Below are 17,890 nucleotides of genomic sequence, written 5' to 3'. Positions count from 1 at the left end.
CCTGACATAAGAGCCAAGGCAAGAGGGACATGGTATAAATGCACTTTTTTGTACCCTGAGATCGGATAAGTAAGACTTTAAAGAGGACATTTAAGAAAAAGTCATCCATTTTTGAAGGTTTGATGAGGAATAAATAAATGTGGTTGTTTTTTGTCTTCTTGCGGTTTGAGCTGGCGCTGTATGTGCTGCGACACACTGAAGGAACGATAATATGGAAATAAATGGTTCTCGGGTATTTGGGAACAAAATCTAGAGTGACATTTCGGGCTCGACATGAAGGCAGAAATCTGCGTCGCGACCCGGTTCTGCAGAACGCGGGAACAGGCGCCGGCAAATGGGTCGCGAGGGGAGCGCCCAGTCTCGTGTTATTAGGAAGTGTTTCTCTTCGGGAATCTGTATCTTTGACAAAGCGCCATCGGGCGCGAAACGCGTTAGTGTCTTTTATCCACTCTATGTGCCAATAAATATATTTTTCAAACTACACTTGCCTGCCCCCGTGGCGTCCTTCCCGGCTGTGCGTCACCATTCGTCTTCGTTTCCTACACACACACACAATTCTTATTGCACTTGTATTATGTATATGTTATGTATATATTATGTATATATATATACAGTTTACTTGATTTTAACAAACGCACACCGCTCGTGTAAGCTCAGGACCCAAATCCTGAGCTTACAGGGCTGTGTGTTTGTAAATTTCAGTTGCTATGGTAACACAGAGGTTAGTGACCCGTCCTAGGTAATAAAGGTTAGTGACCCGACCTCCCTGTTTCCAAGCTCGCCCAGCCCACCTTTTTAATGGCAGTTCTTGCCGAGCGCCTGTGAATGGCCTGTCTATTAAAGACCCCTCTCCCTCCCTTAGAGGTTAGGAGAGCGTTTTGCAGGGGCCGACGCGGACCTACAGACGGGTCGCACCGTGGCTGTAGGATTAAAATACTTTGGCCAAAGCATTTAACTAAATGACGGCGGCTTATGAGAAGATAAACAGATAAGTATGTAACTATATAATGTCGTTAGGTGCAGCACTGGGGCTTTTTGTCTTTTGTTTGCATGATTTCTAATAATTTTACATTAAAATGTGTCTTTTTTTTTTTTTTACATTCACCTTTAAGGTGCTGTCTTGGAATAGGAATAAAGCAGTTTATATTAGAGGGGGAAAAAACAACAACAAAAAGCACATTTTTGGCTCTGCAAGTTTTTCGGCGTGGGGCTGACAGTACGGAAGCAAACGCAGAGCAATGTGCTGCCGGAAAAACAGGAGCAGGTATTTGAAAGAAAAGATCCAATTGTTTCATGGTGAATTTTTAATAAATCGGGTGTTTCAGGTTTTAGGACAATCCCAACTCCAAGCATGGGGTGATAATAATAATACAACTTTACATTCAAGCAGAAAAACGTGATAGCTTTTATATATATATATATATATATATATATATATATATATATATATTCTATAATTTATTTATTTTTAGGCTTTAGCCCACCTCTCACCTTTCCTGTTTGTGATAATTTGTTGCCAATGTTCCCAGCAGTTTGAGCTGCAAACTGTAACAGTAGATAATGTTACCATAGTAATATAAGCATACATTATAGCTGCTGAGTTACACTGCCTGAAGGATTGATTTGAAACTGAAAGGCGGCCATTTAGTGAACCCTGGGAAGCAGGATCTTTGCTGAGCGATCACGGGAGAACCAATCAAATCGGCAGCTTAGGTAATTAGTTTTTCAATAAAGGTAAATAAAAGGCTGCGTATATTAACACACTTTTTTTTTTAAGCTGCTTGGATTGCCCCAATAAAAAAAGGACAGAAAAAAGTATTTAAAAATATTTGTTTGTACATTTGTAACGTTTCCATGACAACCCTCCCCTTTGAAGACACCCCCAAGCTGCTAACCATCTAATTCATACCCATGTGTTGGGGTTCACTTGATTAGTTTTGACAAATCTCCAGAAAAGTGCTTTTTTGGGGGAGTATGGAGCAGTTTGCTCGCAGGTCTCTCTCACTGTGATTATGTGGAGGTGCATTGTAAGGTGATCACTTGCAAGAGACTTTATCCATCGTATGGGCGAGGGCACTGAAATCTATAGGGAATAAGCGTGGCTAAAGCGGTGGCTCGCCCTACAGCACGTGTAAAGAACAGACCACAGCGGCATTTCCGAAAGAAAAAAAAAACTTTTATTTTGCCCAAACCTCTCCCCGATGCTACAGATTTCCGATCAAACGGGCACAGTCGGAATCAAGAGGCGCAAATTACAATGTGACAATCCGACAGGCGAGACGTAGAAACGGTGAACAGGTTTCCTTTCCACGACCGGGGCGGACAACTACAGTCCTCAAGGGCCACCAGCATTTCAGGATATCCCTGCTTCAGCACAGGTGGCTCAGTCTACGAAGCAGGGATAACACCTGACCTGTTGGTGGCCCTTGGGGACAGGGGTTTGCCACCCCGTGCCCTACGAGCTTCTCACACAAATAGAGTGCAGACACACGTTTGCGGTACGACAGCCGCACGCGGCTTCTCTTCACACTGCCGCAGACGTGGTGTGTACAGTATGTGCCGCGTCAGTCACTTTCCCTCTGCAAAAAATAGCCTTTATTTTCTCTATATATCTCTCTGTATATACTTTAATCATTTCAATAGAAACACTTTTATTGGAATTTCTTATTGGTCATTTTTTTTTTTTTACATTTCGGTTTAGACAGAAAAAACTATTAAAACTAGTGGTTCCCACATCCATCCCGCGGGAGTCCCAGGCACATCTGAATTTAGGAATAACCAACACAATTGCACTTTGGACACCGGTGCTTCGCTTAATCTGAATTTCTGCGTACATCGCCTTAAACATGTCCCGCTGGGGGTTGTAATTCTGCTAATGAAATACATTTTGTCATATTAAAAGCAGAAATCCACGTCATTTTTTGAAATTTCATTTTGGAACACTGTCCTATTTGTGATCATTTGTTGTCAGTATTCCCAGCAGTTTGAGCTGCAAACTGTAACAATAGATAATGTTACCTTAATAATATAAGAATACATTGTAGCTGCTGAGTTACACTCACTGACGGATTGATTGACACTGAAAGGCAGCCATTCAGCAAACCCTGGGAAACAGGATTTTGCTGATCGATCGCAGAGAACCAATCGATCGTCAGCTTAGTTAATTAGTTTTCAATAAACATAATCAAAGGCTGCGTATATTAACACACAAAAAAGACTTTTAAGCGGCTTGGATTGCCTCATTAATAGCTTCTGAAACGATCAATATATGCGTCACTAAACCAAAGGAAAGGGACACCTGCTTGTTTCCTTTTGCTTATGTACGTTGTGATATTTTCACGCGTTAATATATTTTCTCCTCGCTATTTTGAGTAAGTGATGGGACTGGGTCTCTGCGTTTATTTCCCAGGATCCTCCCAGCCGCTTCTCATTGCCTTTTGGATGGTTTCCTGCCTGTGATTTTTCAGGCGTTCCTTTGAACTTCATACACAGAACCCCCCAAAGTCTTTGTGTTTTTGTGCGTTACGTTAAACATATTTTAATAGCAGTACTAAATACAGGGGTGGGCAAATCCAGTCCTGTACGGCCACCAACAGGCCAGGTATTAAGGATATCCCTGCTGCAGCACATTCTTCGACTGCACCCCCTGTGCTGAAGCAGGGATATTCCTAACACCCGGCCTGTTGGTGGCCCAAAAGGACTGGAGTTGCCCACCCCTTACTTAATATCATAAATACAGGTGTTACCGGTCAGCGTATCAGACATTTTGAAAGAACCAAATTAGAATTGGGTAGTACTGTATGCTTGGGGGGCGGTTGTGTTCCAGCTGCAAAGCGGGTCGAGGGTCCAATGCCGTTGTTTTTCTGGGGTGCCCCGGGACCCCGTTTTGGGGCTGGGAGACTCGGATACATTACATTGTACAAGAATGGAATAGTGTTTGGTTAATCCCAAAATCACGGCCTGGCTGTGGATCCCTGAGAATAGCTGTATTACATACACGTAAAGCCACGTTTTATACCACAGAATAACGCTGGAGTGATGGGCGTGGCGCCTGTCGTGTGCTCGGCTTAAGAGCCATTTCCCCTTTGCTTCTAATAACGATCCACAAGCAGATTCTGCCACTGGCCACCAATCTCCCTCGTCCTTGGTTAACCCCTTGCAGCCAGGGGGCAGGACCCCTCAGGCCGCAAAACTGGACATTTGACCCTTGTAGTGACCATTTCTACCATACACAAACGGCTCGGGGTGCCACGATGTGCCCTTTTCCCTCCTCCTTGGCTGTGTAAAGCCACCGTTCATGCTAGAGAGTTGGCTTCTAAAAACTGGACAGCTGCGGTATCAAATGAGATGACCACAAACTGACCACCCATAGTTACGTCTGTTTGGAGAACTGACCAGCAGCCAGTGTGTGTGGTTCAGGCTGTGGCTTCCCGCCTCCGTGGGCTCTGGCACCGGAAGAGCACAACTACGAAGGTGTCCCGGCTCGGTAGGGCAGTGGGAGGTTTGCTTTGCCCCCCTGGCAGGGAAGGGGTTACAGTGGAAGGTTCTAGACATAGTGAGCGTGTTATTATATAGCCCTTCACGTATCCCCCGTCCCACGGGTGCTCGCAGTGCGAGGGGTGTGGGAAGAGCCGGTCAGGCACTGGAAAGGTTTGCTGCTGAAGTGGGTGTTGCGGGACCCCCAGCAGCATTAGTTTCGTTGGTAGGGCGAGACGCTATTTTGAACGCCGGAAAGTTTGCCTAATTCTTTGTGCTTTGCAGCACATAATCCCGTGCGTGACCGGAGTGAGAACCACTCGTCTTCCAAACAGAGAAAAGCAACGGGCCCCCCAAAAATGGCTGCGTAAGTGGTGTTTATGTTAACTCTTTAAGTGCTGTGCTTCATTAGAACTCATTTAAAGCCGTAATTGCAGTTAAGAGGAAAAATACAAAAAAAAACACAAACATCTAGACCAGGGGCAGGCAACTCCAAACCTCAAGGGCCACCAACAGGTCAGGTTTTCAGGATATCCCTGCTTCAGCACAGGTGGCTTAATCAGTCCCAGCTTCAGCACAGCTGGCTCAGTCTTTGCTTCAGCACAGGTGGCTCAATCTTAGACTGAGCCACCTGTGCTGAAGCAGGGATATCCTGAAAACCTGACCTGCTGGTAGCCTTTGAGGACTGGAGTTGGCCGCCGCCTGCCCTAGAGCCTTAACAAAATAATAAGCAGGTTTGCTCTGGGAATCTCCCTGCACCACGCCCACCCATCATCAAAGTGTCCTGAATGTACAAGTGGTCTTCAGGCGGAAGGGACCGTACGGACGGCTGTCGGCTTCGGCACGGACGGCTGTCGGCTTCGGTACGGACGGCTGTTGGCTTCCGCTCCCTTTTCAGTTATATAACAAGAAAACAAAAAATTAAAAAAAAAACCATCAGTGATCGAGCAGATCGTGAAAACGGGCGACTCCAACAAAGCGGAGATGTGACGGGCAGCGGGGTTATCTCAGGCCGCCGCCCCCTGTGCGCCTTATGAACCATCTACAAACCCTTCAGGGCCAGTAAGGAAAGGCTCTGTTCCCCTCCAGCACTGAAAGGGTTTACTGCAGTAGACACCGAGAGCCTTGCAGTTCTTTTGGCAGTGAAAGGGTTAGGAAGAGGACAGAAACGAAGCGTTGAAGCGCCAGACCGCCGTGCGGAAGGCGTGTCTGGCGCCTGGTAAAGGAAAGGTTTCACATTGATAATAAAGCGAAGAGAACAGACACAGGAATGAAAGGAAACGCCAGCCTGCTGGCTCTTTGAAATAAACTGTGCAGTCTTCACCATGCGACAGTGTGAATGGTCAGTGGGTCCGGAAAAGGGACTGACCCACGAGAGACGGGAACTGTGACCCGCACAGCTGAACCCCGACCACGCCCATCTCTTAGGTCAGCATTTGAGTGGAATGTATCGGAGAAAGATTCCAGTACAGAATGGGGACCCCCTGATCTGACCGGAGACTTGGGAGGTCCATAATATGGGGCTCACTGCCCAGCTGTGGCCCGAGTTGAGGTTCCCTATACCATCTTTACAGTCCAGCTGTTTTATACGCTTGCTCCCTAAAGGATCTCCACAGCTCAGCTGTGTCACATTACTCCTGCCTGAGGAGTTCACAAAGGGTATATACAGTCCAGCTGCATGACATGACCCTGCCGAAGGGTGTCTGCAGTCCAGCTGCAGGACACGGACCCTGCCTGAGGGTGTCTGCAGTCCAGCTGCAGGACACGGACCCTGCCTGAGGGTGCCGAATTGCCTTACCAGTCCAGCTGTGTAATACGGCCTGTTATAGGGACTAGCCTCTGTTCTGCACTGACTTCTTCCTCTTGTTCGGGGTGTAGAGAAGGACCCGGGAGAAAGTCATGTTGGGGAAAGGAGAGGTACCGTGTAGTAAGGGGGTGCAGGAACATCCAGTTAACCCCTTGCTTGCAGCGAAGTGGTTAATAACAAAGATGAAGGTGGCAGAGAGGCTGACGGGACCGCTGCCTGCTGGAAGTACTCATTGCTGAAGTGACTGATCTTTCCCTCTCAGCGTCCTGGCGAGACCCCCGCGCGCTTTGCCGCCATTGTCTCTCATGCCTCACTCAGGTCTCACATTGTGTCTCACGCCTCACTCAGGTCTGCTTGTGCATAATAGGCTGAAGGAGTCACCGGGGACTGCCACCCAATGGGGCACACAGTGCCCCCCTGTTCCTGCTCCCACTGGCACTGAAGGGTTTATAGGCAGGGGTGGGCAAGTCCAGTCCTCTAAGGGACACCAACAGGTCAGGTTTTCAGGATATCCCTGCTTCAGCACAAAGACTGAGCCACCAGTGCTGAAGCAGGGACTGATCGAGCCACCCATGCTGAAGCAAGGGACATCTTAAAAACCTGACCTGTTCGTGGCCCTTGAGGACTGAAGTTGCACACCCCTGCTTTAAAAGGGACAGGCAGACAGGACAAAGGTCAGATGTCAAATGCATACTGTAAGGACCAAGCCAGTGCGCCCCCCCCCCCCCCTGCAGAGGGAAGGGGGGGCTGGAAAGCAGACAGGGGTGAGGAGCAGTGAGCAGGGCCTGGGATGCAGAGCACCGGGAGTCAGGGCTCTCTCTGCAGATGCCTGCTTAGAGTCACCGTGATTAGAAGCAGACACGGTCACTGTCACCCAGAGTGCTCTGCAGGAACACCGCAGGATGGGGCGGGAGGGAGGAAGATTGATGGGGCTTTCAGCCCTAGGACATACATAATGCCCCCTCACGTGTGAAGAGGTCCCAGCTTTGCTAGTAGCCACGCGGAGCGGCCTGGCGAAGTCCGGCTTGGAGCCGGATAGTGGTGACTGGTTCTGTGGTCTCTTTAGTGGATTTCAATCAACACAGGTTCAAACACTCCGGAAGAGACCCTGAGGGGGCGAGAGGGAGAGAGAGAGCAGGTCATGCATGTACATGTAGCTGTCATCAACAGGTCGCAGCTTCAATACGCTCTAGTAGGGGAACTACTATTTGCTGCCCCAAGCTGCAGCCTCGTGAATGCTGAATACACAACGTTGCGAGTTCAATCCCCACCACAGACACTTGATGGTGTGTGTGTGTGTGTGTCTTCGTGTGTGTGTCTTCGTGTGTGTGTGTGTGTCTTCGTGTGTGTGTGTGTGTCTTCGTGTGTGTGTGTGTGATCGTGTGTGTGTGTGTGATCGTGGGAAAACCCCTGTCATCCAGACAATAATATATAATAATAGGTAATACATCCTACTAAATAACATTTTCTTTGGAAGAAGACAGCAGTTTCAGAAACACGCTGCCCGGGGAGGTCTGCATACATGCCTCTGGCGTGTAACTGTAAAGCACGGATCAGGTGCTGCCAGCTGTTATTATGCGCTGTGTGTATGTCGGAAGGCAGGGAAACACGCTGCCCGGGGAGGTCTGCATACATGCCTCTGGCGTGTAACTGTAAAGCACGGATCAGGTGCTGCCAGCTGTTATTATGCGCTGTGTGTATGTCGGAAGGCAGGGAAACACGGAACATGTGAGTGAAAGGCGGTGGGTATTACTGACTGTGCAGCATTGCTGTTGACCAGCAGGGGGCATGGAGACTTGTATACTGCTGTAGTTACCTGTTGCCCAGCTGGATCCCACTCAGGGTGGTTGAGCCATCTCTGCTGACAAACAGCCTTAGGTTACTATCTGGAGAGAGAGGGGATATGCCGGGTCAGCCAGAGGAAGCTCGGGACAGGAGAGAGGGGGAGAGACAGGAGAGAGAGAGCCAGGAGAGACAGCAGGAGAGACAGGAGAGAGCGCGGGACAGGAGAGAGAGGGGATATGCCGGGTCAGGCAGAAGAAGCTCGGGACAGGAGAGAGGGGGAGAGACAGGAGAGGCAGGAGAGAGCGTGCTACAGGAGAGAGAGGGGATATGCCGGGTCAGCCAGAGGAAGCTCTGCCCTGATTACATAATACCAGAGGGGGAGAGACAGGGGAGAGACAGGAGAGAGACAGAGAGAGAGAGACAGGAGAGAGAGAGAGAGAGACAGGAGAGAGGGGAGAGACAGGAGAGAGCGAGAGCCAGGAGACAAGAGAGAGACAGAGAGAGAGAGACAGGAGAGAGGGGAGAGACAGGAGAGAGCGAGAGCCAGGAGACAGGAGAGAGAGTGCGAGATAGGAGAGAGCGAGAGAACGCGAGACAGGAGAGAGCGCGGGATAGGAGAGAGCGCGAGACAGGAGAGAGCGAGAGAGCGCGAGACAGGAGAGAGCGAGAGAGCGCGAGACAGGAGAGAGCGAGAGAGCGCGAGACAGGAGAGAGAGAGAGCGAGACAGGAGAGAGCACGAGACAGGAGACAGAGAGAGCACGAGACAGGAGACAGAGAGAGCACGAGACAGGAGAGAGAGAGAGCACGAGACAGGAGAGAGAGAGAGCACGAGACAGGAGAGAGAGAGAGCACGAGACAGGAGAGAGAGAGAGCACGAGACAGGAGAGAGAGAGAGCACGAGACAGGAGAGAGAGCACGAGACAGGAGAGAGAGAGAGCACGAGACAGGCGAGAGAGGGCACGAGACAGGAGAGAGAGAGAGCACGAGACAGGAGAGAGAGAGAGAGCACGAGACAGGAGAGAGAGAGAGAGCACGAGACAGGAGAGAGAGAGAGAGAGCACGAGACAGGAGAGAGAGCACGAGACAGGAGAGAGAGCACGAGACAGGAGAGAGAGAGAGCACGAGACAGGAGAGAGAGAGAGCACGAGACAGGAGAGAGAGCACGAGACAGGAGAGAGAGAGAGCACGAGACAGGAGAGAGAGAGAGCACGAGACAGGAGAGAGAGAGAGCACGAGACAGGAGAGAGAGAGAGCACGAGACAGGAGAGAGAGAGAGCACGAGACAGGAGAGAGAGAGAGCACGAGACAGGAGAGAGAGAGAGCATGAGACAGGAGAGAGAGAGAGCACGAGACAGGAGAGAGAGCACGAGACAGGAGAGAGAGAGCACGAGACGAGAGAGAGAGCACGAGACGAGAGAGAGAGCACGAGACAGGAGCGAGAGCACGAGACAGGAGCGAGAGCACGAGACAGGAGAGAGAGAGCACGAGACAGGAGAGAGAGAGCACGAGACAGGAGAGAGAGAGCACGAGACAGGAGAGAGAGCACGAGACAGGAGAGAGAGAGCACGAGACAGGAGAGAGAGAGCACGAGACAGGAGAGAGAGAGCACGAGACAGGAGAGAGAGGGCACGAGACAGGAGAGAGAGCACGAGACAGGAGAGAGAGAGAGCACGAGACAGGAGAGAGAGAGCACGAGACAGGAGAGAGAGAGAGCACGAGACAGGAGAGAGAGAGCACGAGACAGGAGAGAGAGAGAGAGCACGAGACAGGAGAGAGAGAGAGCACGAGACAGGAGAGAGAGAGAGAGCACGAGACAGGAGAGAGAGAGAGAGCACGAGACAGGAGAGAGAGAGAGAGAGCACGAGACAGGAGAGAGAGCACGAGACAGGAGAGAGAGAGAGAGCACGAGACAGGAGAGAGAGAGAGAGCACGAGACAGGAGAGAGAGAGAGAGCACGAGACAGGAGAGAGAGCACGAGACAGTAGAGAGAGAGAGCACGAGACAGTAGAGAGAGAGCGCACGAGACAGTAGAGAGAGAGAGCACGAGACAGGAGAGAGAGAGAGCACGAGACAGGAGAGAGAGCACGAGACAGGAGAGAGAGAGCACGAGACGAGAGAGAGAGCACGAGACGAGAGCGAGAGCACGAGACAGGAGCGAGAGCACGAGACAGGAGCGAGAGCACGAGACAGGAGCGAGAGCACGAGACAGGAGAGAGAGAGCACGAGACAGGAGAGAGAGAGCACGAGACAGGAGAGAGAGAGCACGAGACAGGAGAGAGAGCACGAGACAGGAGAGAGAGAGCACGAGACAGGAGAGAGAGAGCACGAGACAGGAGAGAGAGAGCACGAGACAGGAGAGAGAGGGCACGAGACAGGAGAGAGAGCACGAGACAGGAGAGAGAGCACGAGACAGGAGAGAGAGAGCACGAGACAGGCGAGAGAGGGCACGAGACAGGAGAGAGAGAGAGCACGAGACAGGAGAGAGAGAGAGAGCACGAGACAGGAGAGAGAGAGAGAGCACGAGACAGGAGAGAGAGAGAGCACGAGACAGGAGAGAGAGCACGAGACAGGAGAGAGAGAGAGAGAGCACGAGACAGGAGAGAGAGCACGAGACAGGAGAGAGAGAGAGAGCACGAGACAGGAGAGAGAGAGAGAGCACGAGACAGGAGAGAGAGAGAGAGCACGAGACAGGAGAGAGAGAGAGAGCACGAGACAGGAGAGAGAGCACGAGACAGTAGAGAGAGAGAGCACGAGACAGTAGAGAGAGAGCGCACGAGACAGTAGAGAGAGAGCGCACGAGACAGTAGAGAGAGAGAGCACGAGACAGGAGAGAGAGAGAGCACGAGACAGGAGAGAGAGAGAGCACGAGACAGGAGAGAGAGAGAGCACGAGACAGGAGAGAGAGAGAGCACGAGACAGGAGAGAGAGAGCACGAGACAGGAGAGAGAGAGCACGAGACAGGAGAGAGAGAGAGCACGAGACAGTAGAGAGAGAGCGCACGAGACAGTAGAGAGAGAGCACGAGACAGGAGAGAGAGAGAGCACGAGACAGGAGAGAGAGCACGAGACAGGAGAGAGAGAGCACGAGACGAGAGAGAGAGCACGAGACGAGAGCGAGAGCACGAGACAGGAGCGAGAGCACGAGACAGGAGCGAGAGCACGAGACAGGAGCGAGAGCACGAGACAGGAGAGAGAGAGCACGAGACAGGAGAGAGAGAGCACGAGACAGGAGAGAGAGCACGAGACAGGAGAGAGAGAGCACGAGACAGGAGAGAGAGAGCACGAGACAGGAGAGAGAGAGCACGAGACAGGAGAGAGAGGGCACGAGACAGGAGAGAGAGCACGAGACAGGAGAGAGAGCACGAGACAGGAGAGAGAGAGAGCACGAGACAGGCGAGAGAGGGCACGAGACAGGAGAGAGAGAGAGCACGAGACAGGAGAGAGAGAGCACGAGACAGGAGAGAGAGAGAGAGAGCACGAGACAGGAGAGAGAGAGAGCACGAGACAGGAGAGAGAGAGAGAGCACGAGACAGGAGAGAGAGAGAGAGAGCACGAGACAGGAGAGAGAGCACGAGACAGGAGAGAGAGAGAGAGCACGAGACAGGAGAGAGAGAGAGAGCACGAGACAGGAGAGAGAGAGAGAGCACGAGACAGGAGAGAGAGAGAGAGCACGAGACAGGAGAGAGAGCACGAGACAGTAGAGAGAGAGAGCACGAGACAGTAGAGAGAGAGCGCACGAGACAGTAGAGAGAGAGCGCACGAGACAGTAGAGAGAGAGAGCATGAGACAGGAGAGAGAGAGAGCACGAGACAGGAGAGAGAGAGAGCACGAGACAGGAGAGAGCACGAGACAGGAGAGAGAGAGAGAGCACGAGACAGGAGAGAGAGCACGAGACAGTAGAGAGAGAGAGCACGAGACAGTAGAGAGAGAGCGCACGAGACAGTAGAGAGAGCGCACGAGACAGGAGAGAGAGAGAGCACGAGACAGGAGAGAGAGCACGAGACAGGAGAGAGAGAGCACGAGACGAGAGAGAGAGCACGAGACGAGAGCGAGAGCACGAGACAGGAGCGAGAGCACGAGACAGGAGCGAGAGCACGAGACAGGAGAGAGAGAGCACGAGACAGGAGCGAGAGCACGAGACAGGAGAGAGAGCACGAGACAGGAGAGAGAGAGCACGAGACAGGAGAGAGAGAGCACGAGACAGGAGAGAGAGAGCACGAGACAGGAGAGAGAGCACGAGACAGGAGAGAGAGAGAGCACGAGACAGGCGAGAGAGGGCACGAGACAGGAGAGAGAGAGAGCACGAGACAGGAGAGAGAGAGCACGAGACAGGAGAGAGAGAGAGAGCACGAGACAGGAGAGAGAGAGAGCACGAGACAGGAGAGAGAGAGAGCACGAGACAGGAGAGAGAGAGAGAGAGCACGAGACAGGAGAGAGAGCACGAGACAGGAGAGAGAGAGAGAGCACGAGACAGGAGAGAGAGAGAGAGCACGAGACAGGAGAGAGAGAGAGAGCACGAGACAGGAGAGAGAGCACGAGACAGTAGAGAGAGAGAGCACGAGACAGTAGAGAGAGAGCGCACGAGACAGTAGAGAGAGAGCGCACGAGACAGTAGAGAGAGAGAGCACGAGACAGGAGAGAGAGAGAGCACGAGACAGGAGAGAGAGAGAGCACGAGACAGGAGAGAGAGAGAGCACGAGACAGGAGAGAGAGAGAGCACGAGACAGGAGAGAGAGAGCACGAGACAGGAGAGAGAGAGCACGAGACAGGAGAGAGAGAGAGCACGAGACAGGAGAGAGAGAGAGCACGAGACAGGAGAGAGCACGAGACAGGAGAGAGAGAGAGCACGAGACAGGAGAGAGAGAGAGCACGAGACAGGAGAGAGAGAGCACGAGACAGGAGAGAGAGAGAGCACGAGACAGGAGAGAGAGAGAGCACGAGACAGGAGAGAGCGAGCACGAGACAGGAGAGAGAGAGAGCACGAGACAGGAGAGAGAGCACGAGACAGGAGAGAGCACGAGACAGGAGAGAGAGAGAGAGCACGAGACAGGAGAGAGACAGAGCACGAGAAAGTAGAGAGAGAGAGCACGAGACAGTAGAGAGAGAGCACGAGACAGGAGAGAGAGAGCACGAGACAGGAGAGAGAGAGCACGAGACAGGAGAGAGAGAGCACGAGACAGGAGAGAGAGAGCACGAGACAGGAGAGAGAGAGAGAGCACGAGATAGGAGAGAGAGAGCACGAGACAGGAGACAGAGAGAGCACGAGACAGGAGAGAGAGAGAGCACGAGACTCCCCCCCTGCTTATGCAGCATTCTGAATGAATCCACTTTAATTAGACGCAAGTTAGAAGCGTCCCAGCGCGCTCATTTACATGTCCCCACCCACAATCTGTGCGGCCCAAACAGTAATAGAATGGAGCAGACTTTGGTCCAGTCCCAATTTGGACTCCTACCCTTAAGCGCACTGTGACCTGCTTTCCTGAGTACAATTAGATTGTAAGCTCTTCGGAGCAGGGGCTCCTTTTCCTAAATGCCACTTATGTCTGAAGCGCTTCTTCCCTTTGTGTTATTTTTATCTTATTATTTATATGATTGTAACTATTACTGCTGTGAAGCACTGTGTACATTAATGGCGCTATACAAATAAAGACATACATACACACACACACATACATACATACATACATATACATACACATACATACATACACACACACACATACATACATACATACATACACATACATACACACACACACATACATACATACATACATACATATACATACACACACACACATACATACATACATACATACATACATACATACATACATATACATACACAGACATACATACACACACATACATACATAGTGCAGGACTACAACCAGCCCAGAAAGCAGCAGGAGTTTGTGGAGTAGTGTGCACACCTCCCTGTGTATCTCTCCCCCTCCCACAGGCGGGTGGGTGGTACCCCAGTACGGCCCGTTGTGTTCCTTCCTTTACCTTCATTGTTGCTGACATCCGTGAAGTCCTGACTCTGCATAATCTTCTCCACGATGTCGTCAGCGTCGATTCTGGTGTCGTCCACCCACGTGGGGTGACTCTCCATAGAGTCCTTCTTCCTTCTACAAATGGGGTCACAATGTATGGATTGGAAAATTGGTGGTCCAGGGACCACTTTTGGGGGCCCCTTCCAACAGCCGATACCCAACAGTGACTCAACATCTAGGTAAACTACACAGAACCGGTACAACCCATTGCACAATATCTACCTACATCATTCACCAAGACAGTGACCGTCACAGGAACCCAATATACACAACATCACCAAGAGAGTGACAGTTACAGGAACCCAATATACACAACAGCACCAAGAGAGTGACAGTCACAGGAACTCAATATACACAACATCACCAAGAGAATGACAGTCACAGGAACCCAATATACACAACATCACCAAGGGAGTGACAGTCACAGGAACCCAATATACACAACATCACCAACAGAGTGAGTCACAGGAACTCAATATACACAACAGCACCAAGAGAGTGACCGTCACAGGAACCCAATATACACAACATCACCAAGAGAGTGACAGTCACAGGAACCCAATATACACAACATCACCAAGAGAGTGACAGTCACAGGAACCCACTATACACAACATCACCAAGAGAGTGACAGTCACAGGAACTCAATATACACAACATCACCAAGAGAGTGACAGTCACAGGAACTCAGTATACACAACATCACCAAGAGAGTGACAGACACAGGAACTCAATATACACAACATCACCAAGAGAGTGACAGTCACAGGAACTCAATATACACAACATCACCAAGAGAGTGACCGTCACAGGAACCCAATATACACAACATCACCAAGAGAGTGACAGTCACAGGAACCCAATATACACAACATCACCAAGAGAGTGACCGTCACAGGAACCCAATATACACAACATCACCAAGAGAGTGACCGTCACAGGAACCCAATATACACAACATCACCAAGAGAGTGACCGTCACAGGAACCCAATATACACAACATCATCAAGAGAGTGACCGTCACAGGAACCCAATATACACAACATCACCAAGAGAGTGACCGTCACAGGAACCCAATATACACAACATCACCAAGAGAGTGACCGTCACAGGAACCCAATATACACAACATCACCAAGAGAGTGACCGTCACAGGAACCCAATATACACAACATCACCAAGAGAGTGACCGTCACAGGAACCCAATATACACAACATCACCAAGAGAGTGACCGTCACAGGAACCCAATATACACAACATCACCAAGAGAGTGACCGTCACAGGAACCCAATATACACAACATCACCAAGAGAGTGACCGTCACAGGAACCCAATATACACAACATCACCAAGAGAGTGACCGTCACAGGAACCCAATATACACAACATCACCAAGAGAGTGACCGTCACAGGAACCCAATATACACAACATCACCAAGAGAGTGACCGTCACAGGAACTCAATATACACAACATCACCAAGAGAGTGACAGTCACAGGAACTCAGTATACACAACATCACCAAGAGAGTGACAGACACAGGAACTCAATATACACAACATCACCAAGAGAGTGACCGTCACAGGAACCCAATATACACAACATCACCAAGAGAGTGACAGTCACAGGAACCCAATATACACAACATCACCAAGGGAGTGACAGTCACAGGAACCCAATATACACAACATCACCAAGAGAGTGACAGTCACAGGAACTCAATATACACAACATCACCAAGAGAGTGACAGTCACAGGAACTCAATATACACAACATCACCAAGAGAGTGACAGTCACAGGAACTCAATATACACAACATCACCAAGAGAGTGACAGTCACAGGAACTCAATATACACAACATCACCAAGAGAGTGACAGTCACAGGAACCCAATATACACAACATCACCAAGAGAGTGACAGTCACAGGAACCCAATATACACAACATCACCAAGGGAGTGACAGTCACAGGAACCCAATATACACAACATCACCAAGAGAGTGACAGTCACAGGAACTCAATATACACAACATCACCAAGAGAGTGACAGTCACAGGAACTCAATATACACAACATCACCAAGAGAGTGACAGTCACAGGAACTCAATATACACAACATCACCAAGAGAGTGACCGTCACAGGAACTCAATATACACAACATCACCAAGAGAGTGACAGACACAGGAACTCAATATACACAACATCACCAAGAGAGTGACCGTCACAGGAACCCAATATACACAACATCACCAAGAGAGTGACAGTCACAGGAACCCAATATACACAACATCACCAAGAGAGTGACCGTCACAGGAACCCAATATACACAACATCACCAAGAGAGTGACCGTCACAGGAACCCAATATACACAACATCACCAAGAGAGTGAGTCACAGGAACTCAATATACACAACATCACCAAGAGAGTGACCGTCACAGGAACCCAATATACACAACATCACCAAGAGAGTGACCGTCACAGGAACCCAATATACACAACATCACCAAGAGAGTGACCGTCACAGGAACCCAATATACACAACATCACCAAGAGAGTGACAGTCACAGGAACTCAGTATACACAACATCACCAAGAGAGTGACCGTCACAGGAACCCAATATACACAACATCACCAAGAGAGTGACCGTCACAGGAACCCAATATACACAACATCACCAAGAGAGTGACCGTCACAGGAACCCAATATACACAACATCACCAAGAGAGTGAGTCACAGGAACTCAATATACACAACATCACCAAGAGAGTGACCGTCACAGGAACCCAATATACACAACATCACCAAGAGAGTGACCGTCACAGGAACCCAATATACACAACATCACCAAGAGAGTGACCGTCACAGGAACCCAATATACACAACATCACCAAGAGAGTGACCGTCACAGGAACCCAATATACACAACATCACCAAGAGAGTGACAGTCACAGGAACTCAGTATACACAACATCACCAAGAGAGTGACAGTCACAGGAACTCAGTATACACAACATCACCAAGAGAGTGAGTCACAGGAACTCAGTATACACAACATCACCAAGAGAGTGACCGTCACAGGAACCCAATATACACAACATCACCAAGAGAGTGAGTCACAGGAACTCAATATACACAACATCACCAAGAGAGTGACCGTCACAGGAACCCAATATACACAACATCACCAAGAGAGTGACCGTCACAGGAACCCAATATACACAACATCACCAAGAGAGTGAGTCACAGGAACTCAATATACACAACATCACCAAGAGAGTGACCGTCACAGGAACCCAATATACACAACATCACCAAGAGAGTGACCGTCACAGGAACCCAATATACACAACATCACCAAGAGAGTGAGTCACAGGAACTCAATATACACAACATCACCAAGAGAGTGACCGTCACAGGAACCCAATATACACAACATCACCAAGAGAGTGACCGTCACAGGAACCCAATATACACAACATCACCAAGAGAGTGACAGTCACAGGAACCCAATATACACAACATCACCAAGAGAGTGACCGTCACAGGAACCCAATATACACAACATCACCAAGAGAGTGACCGTCACAGGAACCCAATATACACAACATCACCAAGAGAGTGACAGTCACAGGAACCCAATATACACAACATCACCAAGAGAGTGACAGTCACAGGAACTCAATATACACAACATCACCAAGAGAGTGACCGTCACAGGAACCCAATATACACAACATCACCAAGAGAGTGACCGTCACA

The 17,890-nt window shown here is 50.0% G+C and overlaps 1 protein-coding gene across 2 annotated transcripts in view; it reads right to left on the bottom strand.

Moving 5' to 3' along the window:
* Nucleotides 1-2,163: 2,163 nt before the first annotated feature.
* EEIG1 (estrogen-induced osteoclastogenesis regulator 1) overlaps nt 2,164-17,890 on the bottom strand; it is a 45,708-nt gene continuing 29,981 nt past the window's right edge. For both annotated transcript variants that reach the window (XM_075578510.1, XM_075578511.1), the window contains exons 10-12: nt 14,078-14,199; nt 8,100-8,169; nt 2,164-7,391 (exon numbers count right to left, since the gene is read on the bottom strand). In XM_075578510.1, the coding sequence (XP_075434625.1) occupies nt 7,346-7,391; nt 8,100-8,169; nt 14,078-14,199 (238 nt within the window). In that variant the 3' untranslated portion in view covers nt 2,164-7,345. The remainder of the gene's footprint in view (nt 7,392-8,099; nt 8,170-14,077; nt 14,200-17,890) is intronic.

Source organism: Ascaphus truei, chromosome 21, assembly GCF_040206685.1.
Source record: "Ascaphus truei isolate aAscTru1 chromosome 21, aAscTru1.hap1, whole genome shotgun sequence".
Classification (NCBI taxonomy): Eukaryota; Metazoa; Chordata; class Amphibia; order Anura; family Ascaphidae; genus Ascaphus; species Ascaphus truei.
This window is presented reverse-complemented; position numbering and strand designations above follow the sequence as displayed.